Source organism: Mastacembelus armatus, chromosome 3 (assembly GCF_900324485.2).
Source record: "Mastacembelus armatus chromosome 3, fMasArm1.2, whole genome shotgun sequence".
In the NCBI taxonomy this organism is placed as follows: domain Eukaryota; kingdom Metazoa; phylum Chordata; class Actinopteri; order Synbranchiformes; family Mastacembelidae; genus Mastacembelus; species Mastacembelus armatus.
This window is the reverse complement of record NC_046635.1, coordinates 8,545,476-8,563,467: the sequence shown is the minus strand read 5'-3', so window position 1 is coordinate 8,563,467 and position 17,992 is coordinate 8,545,476. Positions and strand designations below refer to the sequence as shown.

The 17,992-nt window shown below is 38.2% G+C and overlaps 2 protein-coding genes across 2 annotated transcripts; both read left to right on the top strand.

Moving 5' to 3' along the window:
• The first annotated feature begins 909 nt into the window (after positions 1 to 909).
• Positions 910 to 7,452, top strand: lin7c (lin-7 homolog C (C. elegans)). The gene is made up of 5 exons (XM_026320135.1): positions 910 to 1,111; positions 1,933 to 2,051; positions 2,240 to 2,311; positions 2,477 to 2,686; positions 3,611 to 7,452. The coding sequence occupies exons 1-5, from the start codon at positions 1,075 to 1,077 to the stop codon at positions 3,776 to 3,778; spliced, it is 606 nt and encodes a 201-aa protein (XP_026175920.1). The 5' UTR covers positions 910 to 1,074; the 3' UTR covers positions 3,779 to 7,452.
• A 2,814-nt stretch (positions 7,453 to 10,266) lies between these two features.
• LOC113137962 (60S acidic ribosomal protein P2-like) lies at positions 10,267 to 12,786 on the top strand. Its single transcript, XM_026319995.1, has 5 exons — positions 10,267 to 10,380; positions 11,163 to 11,286; positions 11,372 to 11,420; positions 12,152 to 12,247; positions 12,676 to 12,786. The coding sequence occupies exons 2-5, from the start codon at positions 11,164 to 11,166 to the stop codon at positions 12,750 to 12,752; spliced, it is 345 nt and encodes a 114-aa protein (XP_026175780.1). The 5' UTR covers positions 10,267 to 10,380; position 11,163; the 3' UTR covers positions 12,753 to 12,786.
• Positions 12,787 to 17,992: the final 5,206 nt, after the last annotated feature.

Sequence of the window (17,992 nt, the reverse complement as noted above, 5' to 3'; positions counted from 1 at the left end):
TCACAACAGGTATATTTCCTCAGCTGTCAAAGGCAAAACCTTCATGTTTCATCACAAAGTAGGGTGTGGTCAACTGTGAATCATGCTTGAAAGTTTCAGACCACAGTGAGCAGTGCAGCAGCATTCTGCAGTCTCAAGATGTGCTGCAGCCAACCAGTAGAGGGAAGTAGATCGATCCTCCCAAGTGTGAGCAAAAAGAAGCTTCTGGCTGATCCCCTTGTCACTAGCACACAGGATATAGTAACAATCCCTGGAGCTATTAGTATCCATGTAGGCCTAGAGGTTGAGTACAACCGTTTAATGAATGGTGCTGTAACCCACAGGTGACTGCTTATTTTGTTAAATGTGTGATCATAATATAGTGACATGGGTGTGGGGGCACAGTGGGCACCTTTCGTCACATTTTTCCTGGATGCTGGCCAACGAGATCTCTAGTGGGCTAAACACAAGGCACCATGTGACATGGCGACCCCTCTCCATTTTCATGTCAACAATAAACAGACCTTACACGACTGTGTAAGGTTTAGTCTTGAAGCTAAACCTGGTCACAGTAAGACTCGGCACTTAGAATATGCACTACAGGTCTAATTCCTCAAACATAGAAACAACTTCTGTGGCTCTCTTCATTAAGCCATGGCTGACATTATTGAACATTGATATGTAGGCTACTGATCATATTACATTGTAATATGTACACAGAAGGATGGGACATTAGATACATTTAGATAAAACGTAATTCTTTTTTAGTGTCGAATTTATTAAGGTATTGTTTTGAGAAAATAATTCAAAACGCTACTTGAATTACAATAGGAAAACAGAAGCATTCAGTGTTGGCTCATGACCCTCCAGTTACTATGAAAAGTGCATGCAGATTTTGGTGGTTTTCCCACTGTACGAGGATGACGTGAAGGCACCATGACACTGGCAGCTAGCCTAGCCGGCTAACGTAGCTAATCTGATTTACTGTCTCGGTTAAGCGCACGTAACGTTAGCCAGGATTACCTAATTTTGTTTTTCCATATCTAGTGTTTAACGCAATATCTGTCTGACGGCAAATAGCCACCCACTGTAAGAATGGCATCGCTTGGGGAGCCTGTGCGGTTGGAAAGAGGTAACGTTAATTGGCTAACCTACGTTAGCTTGGAAATATTTGTTGTGGTACCTCATAGATGTCAATGGCGATACCATTAGCTTAGCGTAGCTGAGGCTAGCGCTATCCACAAAGACCTGAACACTGCTTTATTTAATTGCCGAATATAACATTAATGATGTTTTTTAGATACAGGCCAGTGTTTATAGGTTGATATAAATGAAGGTGTATCGTTTATATTTTGTGCTTCGAGCTAAAGTAGTGACAGTATCTGGGGTACATTGTTTTTGTTTGCCTGCTAGCCAATATTAACATTAGCCATTACAAGAAATGACAGGGTAGGTGCAAAAGGGTCATCGTATATTAGCAGGAAAAGAAGTGTCTTCATACATTGAGCTGTGCTTTTGGACAGGAGGGGAACCCCAGCTTTTTGTTTTATTACGCAGGCTAGGGTTAACTTTGGCTGAAAGCACAAATAAATACATGTCGACCAGTCTCTTCCTTTTGGGGTAAACTGAGGTGTCGAAGGAGTTTGCCTTTTGTGATGACTGAATTTGAAGAATATATCTTGGTTAACAGATGAAGATTATATGTCCTGCAATTTATATTTAAGTAAGAAAATAAACTGCACAAATATAAACAGTTGTAGTTACTTATTTTGACACAAACTTTGATAAATATTTGTAGTTTATTAGTTTTCAGTTTTGTATTACTACAGATTGAGTACTGACGTCCACACTCATAAATGACTCCATGTCAAGATAGCAGTAAAAAAAAAAAAGATGATGATGATGATGATGGTGGTGGTGGTGCTGTGTGCGCGTGTGTGCTCTTTTTGACAGATATTAACCGTGCTATTGAACTGCTTGATAAGCTCCAGAGGACAGGGGAAGTGCCTCCCCAGAAACTGCAGGCACTGCAGAGGGTCCTTCAGAGTGAATTCTGTAACGCTGTCAGAGAAGTGAGACCCTTTGTTACTCTTAAATTACTAACTGTAAAATAGCCTTACTTTATTTTTGTTGTTTCTTTTCACATGTTTTAAATATTTAGAAACTGAGGTTGATTTGATAACTTTGTGTTCCCCTTTTGAAAATGTGGATAAGTGTTGCTGTGATTTGATGAAATATTGTCCAAACAATGTCTCTTCAGGTTTATGAACATGTGTATGAAACAGTGGACATCAACAGCAGCCCTGAGGTCAGGGCCAACGCTACAGCTAAGGTAGACCCAAGTCAAGTAACATCTACATCTACACAAGCATTTTACACATTTTTTAAGCATAGATTCAGACCAAGGCGCTCCATTTAAACACTTGATGTTGTGGGTTGAATGGAGTAAATGCAGTGTATTTACGAAGGTTAAATATCCCACTTTGTTGATTTGTAGGCTACTGTGGCAGCTTTTGCAGCAAGTGAGGGACACTCACATCCACGTGTTGTGGAGCTTCCGAAGACAGAAGAAGGCCTGGGTTTCAATATAATGGGTGGAAAGGAGCAAAACTCGCCTATTTACATCTCACGGATCATCCCCGGAGGCATTGCTGACCGTCATGGAGGCCTGAAGAGAGGCGATCAGCTTCTCTCCGTCAATGGGGTGGTACGCTTAATTCACACAATCATGACTTGCTCAAGTATGTTAAATTTTATGTTTTAGTATTGCGCACACTTCCGTCTCATGTCACTTACTCAAGTGGACTCTTCATGCATTTCCATGTATAGTAAAATCTAAAGTAAAGATGCAACACTGATGTATTTGTAAACTTCATTAAGCTCCATGGACTATTTCAAAACCCTTTAAGAAGAAGAAAATGGACAAAACCTCAGGAAGAGCAGCCCAACATAGAGAAATTACAGTATAGGCAATTACGCTGACAAAATTAAGGTACGAGATAAACACATATATTTCAGGAAGAGGTGAAGCAGCTTGCAGGTGCAGCCAGTCAGATAGGGTCTGAGCCACATGACATCCTGCCTGCTGCAGAGACCTTGAAAGAGTCTCAGAAAAGGACTCTGAAAATGGTCTGTGATGAAGGAAATGCATTCAGGACTTCTAGTTTTTAGGTCAAACGTTTCAACCTAAAAACTAGAAGTCCTGTTACCATGTCTCAGCCTCTAGATTGTATGTAAACAACATAATTATGTTTTTCAGTATCTCTGTTCCTCATTAACAACGGTCAGCAGCTGTGATTCCTGTTTAGTTAAATTCCAAGATCAGCCAAAGACAATCATCCAATTGACTTTGTTTATTGCTTAGATTGTCTTTAAAATGTCAAATTACCAACTTTTTATATGGTAAGTTGCACCAGGCTGATGTTGGAAGAAAGTTTACTGAAGCACCTATAAATACCAAAGCCATTGTTTCTCCCAAATTTTACTACATACCTTGTTGGTCATGTGTTCAAACATTGCCCACAGTGTATTGGTTTTTGAATTAAAAACATAAAAACTATAGCCTTTTTAGACAGTTTTGTGCCTCTTTGTGATATAATCTTACAGTACATTTCTCTTTGTTTTCTCCCAGAGTGTGGAAGGGGAGCACCACGAGAAAGCTGTGGAACTCCTCAAAGCAGCTCAGGGCACAGTGAAGCTGGTCGTAAGGTACACCCCCAAAGTCCTAGAGGAGATGGAGTCACGCTTTGAGAAAATGAGGTCGGCGAAGCGTCGGCAACAGAACAACTATCCCCAGTAGGCTATTTCTATGTTGATGCCCAACTCCCGTGTCTCTCCTCCTCTAGCCTTCTGGCCATCTGTTCTGGTCTCTTTATCATCTCCCTGCCCAAAAAAAAAACATGAACATAGCCAGCTTTAGTTTTAGTTCCCACTCACACATACTGTATATTGTGCTTCTACACTTTTCAGTAGCATTTTTAATATTCACCATTGTTACTGTACAGGACACTATGACTCTAAACAAACACTAGAATGATCATGATTGTCAGCGTAGGTGGTCACTCACCCATGTGCATTATTTTTGAATTGACAATTCGAATGCAACTTGGAGTACTTTGAGAGCAACCGCAAAGCTCCACTGAGTGGAAAGGTAGTGTTTTTAATTCTTTTATCACAGCCACTACCAAGTGCCTCAGGGCAAACATGTTTATTTTATGTACTGTGTTCACGGTTATTTTTTCTTTGAAGTTTAAAGTCAAATACTAGTAAATGAATGGTTATGAAAGAAATTACTACTTTCTTTGCACCTGTTGATCGCAACAATGGTTTGATATAAATACAAACGTAAAACCCTTTAATTGTGCAAACTTAAGAATGCTTTTTTTTTAATGGCCATTCTTCATGCATGTCCAGAATGGGGAAGCTTTCTGAGGAGTTGATGATAGTTGGAATTTGTTAGAAAAGGATCGAGCTGTATCTTTGATACTAAGAAGAACCACTGAAAGGACACTTGAAAACAAATGTGACAGATTATCTTTAAGGTTTTTCTTCTTATGCTCTTAAATTTTCAAACGTCACACAACACTATAAAAAGCTCAGCAGGTGCTGTGGGGTTTGAGTAACCCAGCAGGACCTCTAATGTGACGTAATGGGGTCTGAGCAACTCATGAACTAATTACTGCCACCACAGAGACTCATATTTGTTCTTTATGTCACGTAATAAACCTTCAAAAACATAAACTGCAGTCAGCATGACATGAGATGAAATCTGTTCAGCGTATTAAATTTGTCTTGACATAAATCAGGAATGTACTGTATGTAAAGTTTTCCTTAGCCAGATACAGTACTTAAAGAAAAGTCAGTTACTTAAGATTTGTCTTGGATCTTTATTAAAAATTGTTAGTATTATTTCCATAATTTGTGACAGTACAAACTGAAGAAAACTAATACTTTTAAAATGTCACATAGTCTTCTCTAGTCACAGTAATGCCTCATATGAGCTTTCATCGTTTTTGAAGAATGAAATGACAGATGTTATCGCATTTACTATCCATGACCACTGCATATTCCTCACAACTTTACAAGGGAGCATGTTGAGATATCCTTTACTTTTAACTTTTTGTGACAGTTTTTAACATTTTGTTATTCTGTGTTTTGCAGAACACAAAGTGTGTCTTAAATGAGACATTCACTGAACTTTTATATGCTGGTATCAGTGAGATCTTTAAAGGTTAATTCTACACATATTACCAGGGTTGGTGAGATTAGCAAATATATAGAAAATGTTTTAAAATAGCCAGTATCTTATAAAATGTTTTGTTCCATTCACAACAAAGTGTAATATTTTTCAATAATTTAGTAGAGCAATACGTTGTTATATTTTCTGCCGTGTGTCTCTGCTGCTTTATTATGTTTAGACAATTTTGTAATTTTTCTAATCACTAATAGTCATCTTTACTCCATTAAAGCCAAAATTTGAGTGGCATCCATCTCTCAGTATCTAATAAACACATTGCACATCAAGTAAAAATAAGTGTGAAAAGACACTTTTATTACTTTAAACTGCTACACATTCAAGTTTGTCTTGTGACAGTTTGAAGTAAGTGATGTCAACAACCCTGCTATACTATGTAGCTAGGATTGATTCACGTGCACAACACTAAACAAAATTATAGTTTTAAAGTGTTGGCAACATGCCTGCTTAGCTATCTGACCTCCGTATCATAAAACATTTTGATGATGTGAGAAATTGTCTGAATTCATGAAAAATAATCAAAATTCTACTTTATCATTGAGTGACTTTTTATTTTAAAAATTATTTGTTGTGCTTTGCAAGCACTTATAACATCACCAGAAGGCAAGCTTCTTACATTGCCACTGGTACATTTAAGCTGGTCCACCACGGTGCTGAGTTCACACGTTTACACACAATTTTGTATATACAATCAGTCTTGGTATTTATTTCCCATTTACGTCAGGAAAAAAAGGCAAAAGAGACTAAACAGGGAGCATAAATGAAAAATTCAGTATGGGATTCGCTGGCTACAGAGCATAACAAATACAAGTATTTTACCAAGTTGGAAATAGATCCAAAATAGAGCGAACTCTGAATCCATCCCTATTTTTGTTCATTACATCATTTACATATGTCTGTAATTACCCTTCATACTAGGTCAGACTGCTATTCTTTCAGATGTCATGTTTACCTGCATTTGATTATCTTCACTCAAGTCAGTGGAAGGGGTCATTAACATTTATTGAATAGTATGCTACTCTAATATTGTTTCAGATGTTGCAAAAAAGTTGTATTTAGTCAATGTGCTCACTGTAAACCATTACTTCTTATGACAAATGCTAGATTTTGGGACAAAATAAAACAGAGTACTGCAAAAACTGAATGCATATCAGTTATCTATGCAAAGTTATTTCAAAACTTTGGAAATATCCTTTATTGGTGCAAAACAGCTGTCATTTTACTAGAGATTATTATGGAAACCATGCTTTAAGGCTGCGTGGAGAAATGTCTAATATGTTCAGTGAGACACATTGGAATTACCAATGTTACAAAACATTTACAGTGTTTCTTACTCCAATATTCTCATCACGTTTCCATGTGATATTATCCTTGCTGACAAATTAATGATTGTCAGGATGTATGTAGAAAAATATTCTTATGTGAAGTGTGGTAAGCAGTAGACCGTTCGATAGGCTACTTATGCATACTTTGAGCATTTGTTTATCCCCAAAGGGAATTTCAAGGTCTACATAAAAGCTAAAATGTCTGAATACAATGAATAGTTTCTCCCTCAGTTGTGTTTTATCCAACATTAAGTAGTTAGAATCACTGCTCACACATGTATACTAATTCAGGAAAAAACGTAATGGGTATTGCAATTGCACATTCTCCACTGAATGTCACCAATGACCTAACATAGTTGTAACCTGCAACTTTCTAACCATTTTTCTTTTCTATGTATTGGAATGGTCAATAGAGTATTTTTTATAATAGTTTTCTTTTTGAATTTTTCTCAATTTTTATAAGTGATTTTCTTAAAAATCAATGCCAGGAATGATTGGTACTTCAATTTTGACTGTGTACCAGGGCGATTTCAGCTAAGTGTCTCTGAAAAGCAGCACTAATGTGGAGTGGCTAATTAGATCTTGTGGTTTCAGACTGAAGAGATTAACTGTCCTAGATCAGTGCTTCTTTTCGGAGATCTGAACTGATTTTTCTGTTCTTTCTAGTACCAAGACCAAACTTGCAACATTTGTGAAGTTTTTGATAATGTTTTGAAATGTTTTAGTCTATCTGTGCTTGTTGAGGATTACTGCTTGTAGCCTGTGGTGTGTTATTTTGTGTTTTCTCATTTGTTATCTAATTTACTGTGTTATATAGATGTGGAATGTAAAATGTTGTGGTGTAGAACATCATGTTAATTTGGACTGGAGGCTAAATAAACAGTCAAAAATGTATGAGTTTTATTCAACATCTTTTTTACACCCAGCATTTATTTTAGTTTTAGGCTAAGTAACAAGGACTAACTATGGGAACCAGTGAAGTAGATCAGTAGATCATATTTTATAGTATGTCAACATAAGAATAAATTAATTGGAATTACATGGAAATTTACAATTTACAAAAAACTGCTCAGTGACCAAGGTTTATGCAACTGCTGTGTGTCCATATTTTACAGAATAATTAATAAACCTTTGATTTACATAGTTCCTGCTTCAAAATGTTAATTTGTGAGGTGCTTTTGATTTTGCTGGTAATAGTAAAATCTAAAATGATGATGTCCAGATGCTGTTTCCACCTATTAAAAAACATCAAATTCATTCATGTTATTTTGAATTAACTGAACTTTTTTCCCTAAAATGGCAAATTAAAAAACAATGAATGAATAAAGAATTAAATAACAAACTTAAAGTGACACATTGTGTAGTTATGGAATCAAACCTTTAAAACTAATTCCTAGAAATGAGCCCATGGAATAACAGTGTCCTCGCTTTTAGCACTGAGAGGCCTATTGGCAGCAACTAAGCTTGACTTAATTGGCCAGCTATAATCCACAGAAGTTCATTTTCAGCTCAGTTACTGTAACGGTTGGCATGGATGCACGAGCACTAAAAAGCTGCAGGAGACTTTCAGCACCGTGGAGAGAGGCCCAGGCCTGCACCAGCAGTTCGACTCTCCACTGTTCACCCATTCCATCAATAATCTGTTCTATCGTTGATCACATGAGTATAATATCATTGAAATCATCTTGATTGTGACTTTGACTTTCCTCTTCACACCTGCTTGAACTGTCCGTAATTCTCTATGTTTTTTTCTTTTGATTAAACACGGTCTTTGCTATAGTCTCAAAAAGTCTATAGGCTACAATAGCATCATCACTGCTCTAACTGTAGGGTCTACTTACTGATCAGTCTTTTCTGCAGGTTCTAACTTCAGGAGTGATCAGTAAATTTGTCTCATAACAGACACCGATTGACCCTGTTTTAATGAATCTGTTCAAGCTCTGAGTCATGTTTTGTTGTACAGGCAGATCAGTCACTCAGTCGTTACATTGCTCCAACTTTGGCCCCCTGTGTCATCTTCTCCACAAACCTGCTGTTTGTTGGCAGCATAGACTGCAAGCACAGTCACTGTTCAGCCAATCAGAAGCTGGAGTTTCCCCCACTCCACCCTCATCTGAGATGGTATCTTCCAGCTTCTGATCCAGGTAACCAGCAGTGGGTAGGGCAACTGTACACAACAATGACTGAAAGTGCAACTTCAAACTGCTCCTATATTAAACTATGCAGAAAAAACAGGGACTAAAATGTCACTAAAACACTAGATTCAAATAGGCCTAAGTTCAATTTGTTTTTTTACTGAACTAGACTAAATGACTGGAGTTTAACTAAATAAATAAATAAATTGTTCCCACAATTACAAATGTATAACAAATGTATATAGGTTTAGTAAAATGTTTACGTTGCCAAAATAACACTAGCATACACACTGTGGATGTCTGAGGAGCTCTCTAACAGGAGCAGGGTGGTAAATCAGGCTCAGCTGCCTGGAACCAAACACGGTCTGTGACAGCGATTCATTATGGCTGGTTGTTTGCACTACAGATTGAGACCAGAGCACAGCTGCTGGTTTCTCCTGATGTGCACCCAATCTGTTGTAGAGGCTCATATGAGGACGGTTCACTTTTCCTTTTCTGGCAGCCAAAATCAGTCATACCCAGGAGCAAGTGTAGCAGGAGCAGGGGCAGATGAGGAAAATGATTCATGTAATTGTTCAGTCTAACACATATATTTGCATTTGAATGTGTAGAAAAGAGAGTTCATAAAGTTTCGTGTGAGGCAGTGTCTGGCAAGTATAAAAAATGTTAGCATTACTGAGAATGAATGTTTGAAGTGTCACAAAACCACAAAAACAACCTTTATTTCCAAAAAAGATACTAAAAAAATCCAGAGCTATTTGACAATGTTTGGGGCGTAGACTTTTTTAACACTGTTGTATCTAGAATAATTTCATGGAAAAAAACAATGCCTTCATTTCACTGTATAATGTGATTATAAACATGAATGGTACATAAAAATGAAAAGGCCTGAATGGAGAGGAACAAGTCCTTAAGCACAAACCTGTGAAATTTCAGGTTGCTGACAGTTAAGAGGACTGTGGTCGTCACATACAGAAGAAGAAGAAGAAGAAGAAGAAGTACTTTATTAATCCCCAAGGGGAAATTCAATTGTTACAGCAGTTACTCTCATTTAAAGTTATTAAATTTAATATTATTTAAATTATATAAATTAATAGTAATTAATTAAGTAATAAAGCAATTGACTTGTATGTAGAATAGTAATAAAGTAATAATTTATTTTTGTGTGTGTATACATTAACTAGTTTGAAATTATTCCAATTCTTACATATGTAATTAACAAATGTTGATACATTTATTACCCAACCCAGTTTGCTGAAAGTTCTTCATGCAGTTAAAAGTGCCTTTTCATAGAGTTTCATTTTCATAGCAGACTTGCGATTAGTGCTGACAAGTCTCATGCATATGCAATAGAGACCCTTACCAATCTTACTGGTAATATTTAATTAACAGTGATAAAAGTGTGAAACGCAGTAAACATTGTCGGACAGAATGTAGAAAAAAATACGCACACAATGAGGTTTATTACCACAACTATATGATCGCATGATCAGCAAAATTACACCTGGACTTGTGTACGTTATAGGCGCATGATGTTACTCCGCAGCAGCAGGGGACGCCCTTGTCTTTCCCTCTTTAATCGTCCACGAAGAAGAATCGAGGCTTCTTCCGTTTTCATTCTGGAACGTAACTTCCTTTCTGTCCGTGCTAACCTCGAAGCGAACACGCGTTGTCCTGTGTAGCTCAAGTAAGTGTTTTTAAAAATGCCGTTAATGCAGAAATCATCATGAAAATAAACATGTTATCCCAAGAAGTCAACGACCTTCCACCCCGTGTAATAAAAACTGGAAAAGAGTGGCACTTTATCTGTATTAATTCCTTTAAGGCGCCGCATCTCGCTGCCAGGTTAGTTAAGGTTGAGGGGGCAGCCACATGGCTGTAAAAACCCGCAGCGGTAAACGATGTAAACCGGTTTGAATATTCACGTTATGTCCTTTAACACGTTCTCTAAAGATGCTCGGGTTATGTGCTGGGCCTGAGAACTGGTTCTAAACTGTGTTGACTTCATACGTTTAACGTCATGCGTCAGATTGACAGACTAATTGTTCAAGTCATAACCTACAGCATGTTAACACTGAAATATCTTGATGATAATACGGGAACTGTGGGAAAGACTGACCCAAATCTATTTTCTAGCTGACTGTATATTAGGAAGGCCTGGTGGTTTCCATCCTTTTCTGCTCTCCGTTCACATCGCACTTCATTAGACCAGTTGAGCATCAGGAAATAACAAATGTGTGTTTTGTCTTCACAGTTGCCAGGTGTACATTTTAAATGATCATGTCTAAGAATCGAAACGCTTTAAGAAAAGGTGTTTTATTTAGTTTAGCATAGACTAACTTCATTTTCAGAATGTGTTGAAAGGCTGTTTAGACTTACACATGTCAGTTATTTGTGATGTCCAGTAACATCTCACAGTTACTGGACATAGACACCATCAGTTTAAAGCAGTGAGTTTTGTCTTTGCAGGATGCGTTACGTTGCTGCTTACCTGCTCGCTGCCCTGGGTGGCAATGAAAACCCTGACGCCAAGGACATCAAGAAGATCCTGGACAGTGTTGGCATTGAGGCCGATAACACACGCCTGGACAAGGTGCAGAGCCATTTGGTTTTCACTGTTCTCAGTGAAAGCTCATTACATTTTGTGACATCCATCTAACTTGGCTCTTTCTCAACAGGTCATCTCTGAGCTTAAGGGCAAGAATGTGGATGAGGTGATTGCCACAGGTGAGTTTTGCCACTGTGCCAGAGTGAGGAGCTGAATTTAGTCTTTTTTTGGTTTTACTGACATTGGTCTGTCTTTGAAGTAAAGCAGTACCAGGCAGCATTTTAGTGTTGAAGTGCACTCTGAAAAGTGAGAATGCACTGAGCTGGATAGAAGTAGAACCAAGAAATGCATAATTTCAGAGATCTAACTTGCAGGATTTCTGGATAGTAAAATCTTAATGCAGTGAGTTTAGATCGTAAACGTAATCATCTGCTACAGCATTTACAGGGTTTGATTTGCCAAGTCTGGAGAAAAGATATTCTGAAAATATATTCTTTCAATCTTCATTGTATAAATGGGTGTATTGTTTACACTTGTTTTGAACTGGAAGATGTTAATTGGGTCAGGTAATACACTGTGTCTTGGTACTGACCCCGTGACTGTCACAGGTGCCATTGGTGCTTTAACACCTTCAATGCAAACTTAGTGATTTAATAATTATCTAACAAAATTTTGTGTCTAATTTCTAAACAGAGCAGTCAATGTTATAGATTGGCTTTAACACAGAACAAAAAGTAAAAAATATTGTGGAATTAAGGCCTGGATAGAAACTGTTTCTGGTGATATTACTGAAACTAAATTGCCAGATTATATGTAATGAGACCCACATATTCTTTCTGACCTCTATCTTGTTACTGGCTGTTGAGTGGCAGTGTTATCACCTAATGTCTGCCAACTCGTGTCTCCTCAGGTTACAGTAAGCTGGCCAGCGTGCCGGCAGGTGGTGCCGTAGCTGTTGCCAGCTCTGCAGCTGCTGCCTCAGGTGGAGCCGCAGCCCCTGCTGCAGGTGAGCATTACAACTTAGCAGCTTGTTTGTCAGCATCAATAAAACTTGGCACAAACCGTCTTTGCCTTCACCTTGTATGTTATTGTGATTACATGCAGCCAGATAAGTTGTCATAAGATGCCCTTTCATAGAATTGTTACAAAACTAGATAACTTAATTTGAGAATGTCTCTTATGGGTACTAGTCATGTAAGTGAATGTAATCTGACTTTTATTTTACCTGTTTATGGGACATTTTTAAGTTTTTATATGTGGTGATTTTTGAGAAATTAGTGTCATGATTTGCACATTGAGGAAATTTACAGTGAGTAGGTTTTCCTGTGATTGACAGAAAGGTTTGATTGCATGAATTACCATACTGACTGATGTTTGTTAAATAACTTTTGGTGACTGAACAAAATAAAAAATCAAGCATGTTTGGTTTTGCAGCTGAGGAAAAGAAGGAAGAGAAGAAAGAGGAGTCTGAGGAGTCCGATGACGACATGGGATTCGGCCTGTTTGACTAAAGTTTTTCAAAATAAAGTTTTTAAAGGACTTGAAGCTTTGTAAAGTCATTTTTATTTGTAGAATATCTTTCTACCAACCCATGTGCTTTTGCTCTTAGTTTTCTTAGGATAGGGGAATGGTGATTTTTAAAAAGGCAACTGTTCACGTGAAAATTGTAACTGAATATGACAAAATATAACACATTTTCTCAAATCCCCAATACCAGTAGTGAGAAGTGACATATCTCAAAGAGGTCATGTCGTGATCAAAATCATCTCAACCTGTAATTGTGCCAGAACAACAAACAAACTTATTGTGGGTTGTTGGATCATGAGTTATGTAATTGAGCAGTATGATCAGCAGATGGTGGTGTTGAATTTTTGCAGTGAACCCATCCTTAGTATCAGGCACTGTATTTAAAATATGTTATATTATCCATGAGGTGAGACGTCGATCCCCACAACAGGTCATGGCCATAACTGCCTAATTTACAGGTACCTGAAGGTGCAGATGATCGGCTGGCACGCCTGCAGCTGCACGTAGGCCTCAATTATGAGTCAGCTGCATGAGCTCACCATCATGTGATCAATAACGTCAGGTGCTCGCTTTGAGTTTCAGACAGCGCAGATGGTTTCTGCTAAACAAATAATGGAGATTCACTATAAACACAAAGGGTCCAAATCTTGAAGCTGTATGTGTTTTTCAGCTGGATAAAGGCACTTTTGTCTTCAACAGATCTGTGGTAACATGAGAAGGATGATATTTAACCCAGCTGACTGCTTGCTGTGGCAGCTGAAAAGCATGAATACAAAAACATCAGTGGTTAGTCCCAGGTAAAGGTAGTCACACACTAAAATTCATAGATTGAGATCTGTATTTCACCTTTTCAGGATGTGAAACAAAACCATACTTATTACATTAATATTTTAATGGATTATAAGTAATTTGTTAAATGTAACTGTGTAGGCTATTGGAGTAATTAAGGGAAAATCACGATAGTGCTTTACAAAAAAGCTAATCAGTTAAATGTGATGTGTTTAACAGTAATCACAACCAGCAAATACAAACTTTAAAGTATTTTCATTTTATTGGCCTCAAGAGTCAACATGAATGCAACAGCAGTAAAACCAATAAATTACACAGGCACATCAATTAAATAGCAATAAAGAGCTGTACCAAGCCCCCTTCCTGGCCATGTTTCACTGATCTATGAGATTTTAGTAATTCCACCATATAAACATTTCCTGTCTGAATCTCTCGCACAGTAACGCTCCAGTATTTCACAAGAAGCCCTTCCTCCACTTCAGGGAAACAAACGTCATGTGTACATGTTGCTTGGATTTCCATAGCAACACCAGACCTTTAAACAGATTTTTAGTCCATATGTAAGTGTCCCATGCTTATTACAACACTCACAGAGTGTATTATAAAACCATTTCAATAGTAATAGCAGTTGACAGTTACTAAAGTATGTATGTATGTTCTTTCAGCCAACCTTGTAATTACGTTGATCTAAGGCAAGGTCATTTTTCCTCGCAGATCTCTTGCACTTCTCAGCTTTTTAAAACCATCCTTGCTTCTAAGCTAATGTTATAGACTGTAAACATTTCTGACAGAAAATGTATAATTGTTTGATCATGCAGGGTGTAGCCTTACAGAAAGTACTGCATCCTATTCAAGGCTAGAAAAGACCCACATTTTCATACTGGGTTAGTGATGATATCGTTATAAATACAAAAATCCATCCATTATCTACACCCGCTTATTCCTAATTAGGATCACGGGGTATAAATACAAAGATGTGTTTTTATTTATTTCTTTGTACAGCCAGAAAAAAAATAGACACCATTTATTTTACTTTTTTACTTGTGTCACCAGTGAAATGAAACCCACAGTCTTTGTTTAAATGCAATGATACCGTTTAGCCATAGGGTGAGTACAGCACATAGACCTACCTAAAGTTTTGCCCATGTGTCAAGCATTGTACCAATATTACCTTAAAGATTTGGCACAAGGTGTTTTTTATTAAGACATGCCAGACATAATAAAGCACAACCCAACTATGTTATGTTGTGTCAGCTGAACAAGTGTAACTGGAGCCTGTTGGCTGTTTATCATGAAAACTATGTTGTAGTACTCCACTTAGTCATGTCCTGGTGTGTTATTACGCAATTGTTACTTAATATCCAACTTTTAAAATTTGCTAATGTCTCAGAAAAAACACAAATCTGAGTCATATTGGGTTCAAAGGTTACTCAGTGGATGGTAGCTCTGTGTAAGTTTTTGGATTTTTTTTTTAGCTGAATGTCTGAGGAAATATTGTAGCGACTGTTAGTGTTTTGATCTGGTATAGATTTGTGATATTGAGCTTTATAAATAAATATGACCCCTGTGTAATGCTCTGTTTCTAAATCTTATAAAATTAGAATTGTCAGTGTCAGATGGTATCAGTCTGTATATACATGAATACAGATGCAAACAGTGGTAATTTAGTGACAGTTCTGGAGTCTGATGGCAGCAGGGACAAAGGACCTGTTGTAGTGCTCTTTTTCACACTACAGGTCGTTGAAGGTGCTGTTCAGAGCACCAAGGGTGTGTTGGAGGTATTGCTCATAGTTAACAGTTAGATTTTCTGTGTCTTATCGCCACCCTCCTCTTCTGAGTCCAGAGAGCAGCCCAGAACATTCATTATCAGTTTGTCTAGTGTCTTTATGTCTGCGGCTGAGATACCAGTGCCCAGCAGATGATTTGAGGAGTGTACTGCATACTCCAAAGGATCTTAGAGTCCTCAAAGTTGCCTCTGTCCTTTTTCATACAGGGCAGATATGTTGCCTGTCCAGTTTAACTTCTCATCTAGGTATCTACCCAGGTATTCACAGTGGGTACGGAAAGTATTCAGACCCCTTTAAATTTTTCACTCTTTGTGTCATTGCAGCCATTTGCCAAAATCAAAAAAGTTCATTTTATTTCTCATTAATGTACACTCAGCACCCCATCTTGACAGAAAAAAACAAATGTAGAAATTTTTGCAAATTTATTAAAAAAGAAAAACTGAAATATCACATGGTCATAAGTATTCAGAGCCTGTGCTCAGTATTGAGTAGAAGCACCCTTTTGAGCTAGTACAGCCATGAGTCTTCTTGGGAATGATGCAACAAGTTTTTCACACCTGGATTTGGGGATCCTCTGCCATTCTTCCTTGCAGATCCTCTCCAGTTCTGTCAGGTTGGATGGTGAACGTTGGTGGACAGCCATTTTCAGGTCTCTCCAGAGATGCTCAATTGGGTTTAGGTCAGGGCTCTGGCTGGGCCAGTCAAGAACAGTCAGAGTTATTCCGAAGCCACCCCTTTGTTATTTTAGCTGTGTGCTTAGGGTCATTGTCCTGTTGAAAGGTGAACCTTCGGCCCAGTCTGAGGTCCTGAGCACTCTGGAAGAGGTTTTCTTCCAGGATATCGCTGTACTTGGCTGCATTCATCTTTCCTTCAATTGCAACCAGTCGTCCTGTCCCTGCAGCTGAAAAACACCCCCACAACATGATGCTCCCACCACCATGTTTCACTGTAGGGATTGTATTGGGCAGGTGATGAGCAGTGCCTGGTTTTCTCCACACATACCGCTTAGAATTAACGCCAAAAAGTTCAATCTTGGTCTCATCAGACCAGAGAATCTTATTTCTCATAGTCTGGGAGTCCTTCCTGTGTTTTTTGGCAAACTCTATGAGGGCTTTCATGTGTCTTGCACTGAGGAGAGGCTTGTGTCGGGCCACTCTGCCATAAAGCCCCGACTGGTGGAGGGCTGCGGTGATAGTTGACTTTGTGGAACTTTCTCCCATCTCCCTACTGCATCTCTGGAGCTCAGCCACAGTGATCTTTGGGTTCTTCTTTACCTCTCTCACCAAGGCTCTTCTCCCACGATTGCTCAGTTTGGCTGGACGGCCAGGTCTAGGAAGAGTTCTGGTCGTCCCAAACTTTTTCCATTTGAGGATTATGGAGGCCACTGTGCTCTTAGGAACCTTGAGTGCTGCAGAAATTCTTTTGTAACCTTGGCCAGATCTGTGCTTTGCCACAATTCTGTCTCTAAGCTCCTTGGGTGGTTCCTTCGACCTCATGATTCTCATTTGCTCTGACATGCACTGTGAGCTGTAAGGTCTTATATAGACAGGTGTGTGCCTTTCCTAATCAAGTCCAATCAGTTTAATGAAACACAGCTGGACTCCAATGAAGGAGCAGAACCATCTCAAGGAGGATCAGAAGAAATGCACAGCATGTGAGTTAAATATGAGTGTCACTGCAAAGGGTCTGAATACTTATGACCATGTGATATTTCAGTTTTTCTTTTTTAACAAATTTGCAAAAATTTCTACATTTCTGTTTTTTTCTGTCAAGATGGGGTGCTGAGTGTACATTAATGAGAAATAAAATGAACCTTTTTGATTTTGGCAAATGGCTGCAATGACACAAAGAGTGAAAAATTTAAAGGGGCCTGAATACTTTCCGTACCCACTGTATATGTCTTCACAGTCTCTATGTTCACTCCCTGGATGTTTACTGGTTTTGTTTGGGCATGTTTATTACTGTGAAAATCCACCACCAACTCTTTGAGCTTACTCTTCTTGAGCTGGAGGCCTTTCCAAGATTATGGGCCATACCTGGCTCAAGCATGGCAACTAATTCAGGCTGACATGCAGTGTTTCTAATGTGGGCTGAGTTGAGAGGGAGTGGCTACATGTCCAAACCAGCTGAGGCTGGCAGTCCATCATCTTCACCAGAAAATTTCTGCACACAACCCTTTATTCTCACATACTGTGGTCTGTTAGTGAGATAGTCCATAGTCCAGGAGACCAGGCTGCGGTCCCATGAACATTATGAAAAATCTATTTGAATAAATAATCTTATAATAAAAAAATAAATAATATTATTTTATAATATGAATCTGTCAATCATAAACACCCGAGATGTAGGTTAACTAATATGTTTGCCGTATCACCCAGCGCTATTCGAATGAGAATGGTGGAAAAAGGTCCAAGGTATTTTGTTTTTTCTTCTTGGGTGACATTGCTCAATATCCAGCACTATCAAGAAGCCAGTCACATAAATGCTTTCACCCTCCTGGTCTTCATTGAGAGACAAAGTCATCCTACTACTGAAAAATGGCATTATGAAATAAAAAGGTATTTGGGGAAAACAACATTGTGGAATAAAAGTCAAGATTGCAAATACACTGAAATAAAAACTTTTGTATCAATTTTAAAAGAGGAATT

Coding starts and splice junctions, on each gene's coding strand:
- lin7c (XM_026320135.1), top strand. CDS start 1,075: ATGGCATCGCTTGGGGAGCCTGTGCGGTTGGAAAGAG. Junction 2,052..2,239: donor TCTGTAACGCTGTCAGAGAA/GTGAGACCCTTT, acceptor ATGTCTCTTCAG/GTTTATGAACATGTGTATGA. Junction 2,687..3,610: donor TTCTCTCCGTCAATGGGGTG/GTACGCTTAATT, acceptor GTTTTCTCCCAG/AGTGTGGAAGGGGAGCACCA.
- LOC113137962 (XM_026319995.1), top strand. CDS start 11,164: ATGCGTTACGTTGCTGCTTACCTGCTCGCTGCCCTGGGTGGCAATGAA. Junction 11,287..11,371: donor ATAACACACGCCTGGACAAG/GTGCAGAGCCAT, acceptor CTTTCTCAACAG/GTCATCTCTGAGCTTAAGGG. Junction 11,421..12,151: donor GGATGAGGTGATTGCCACAG/GTGAGTTTTGCC, acceptor GTGTCTCCTCAG/GTTACAGTAAGCTGGCCAGC.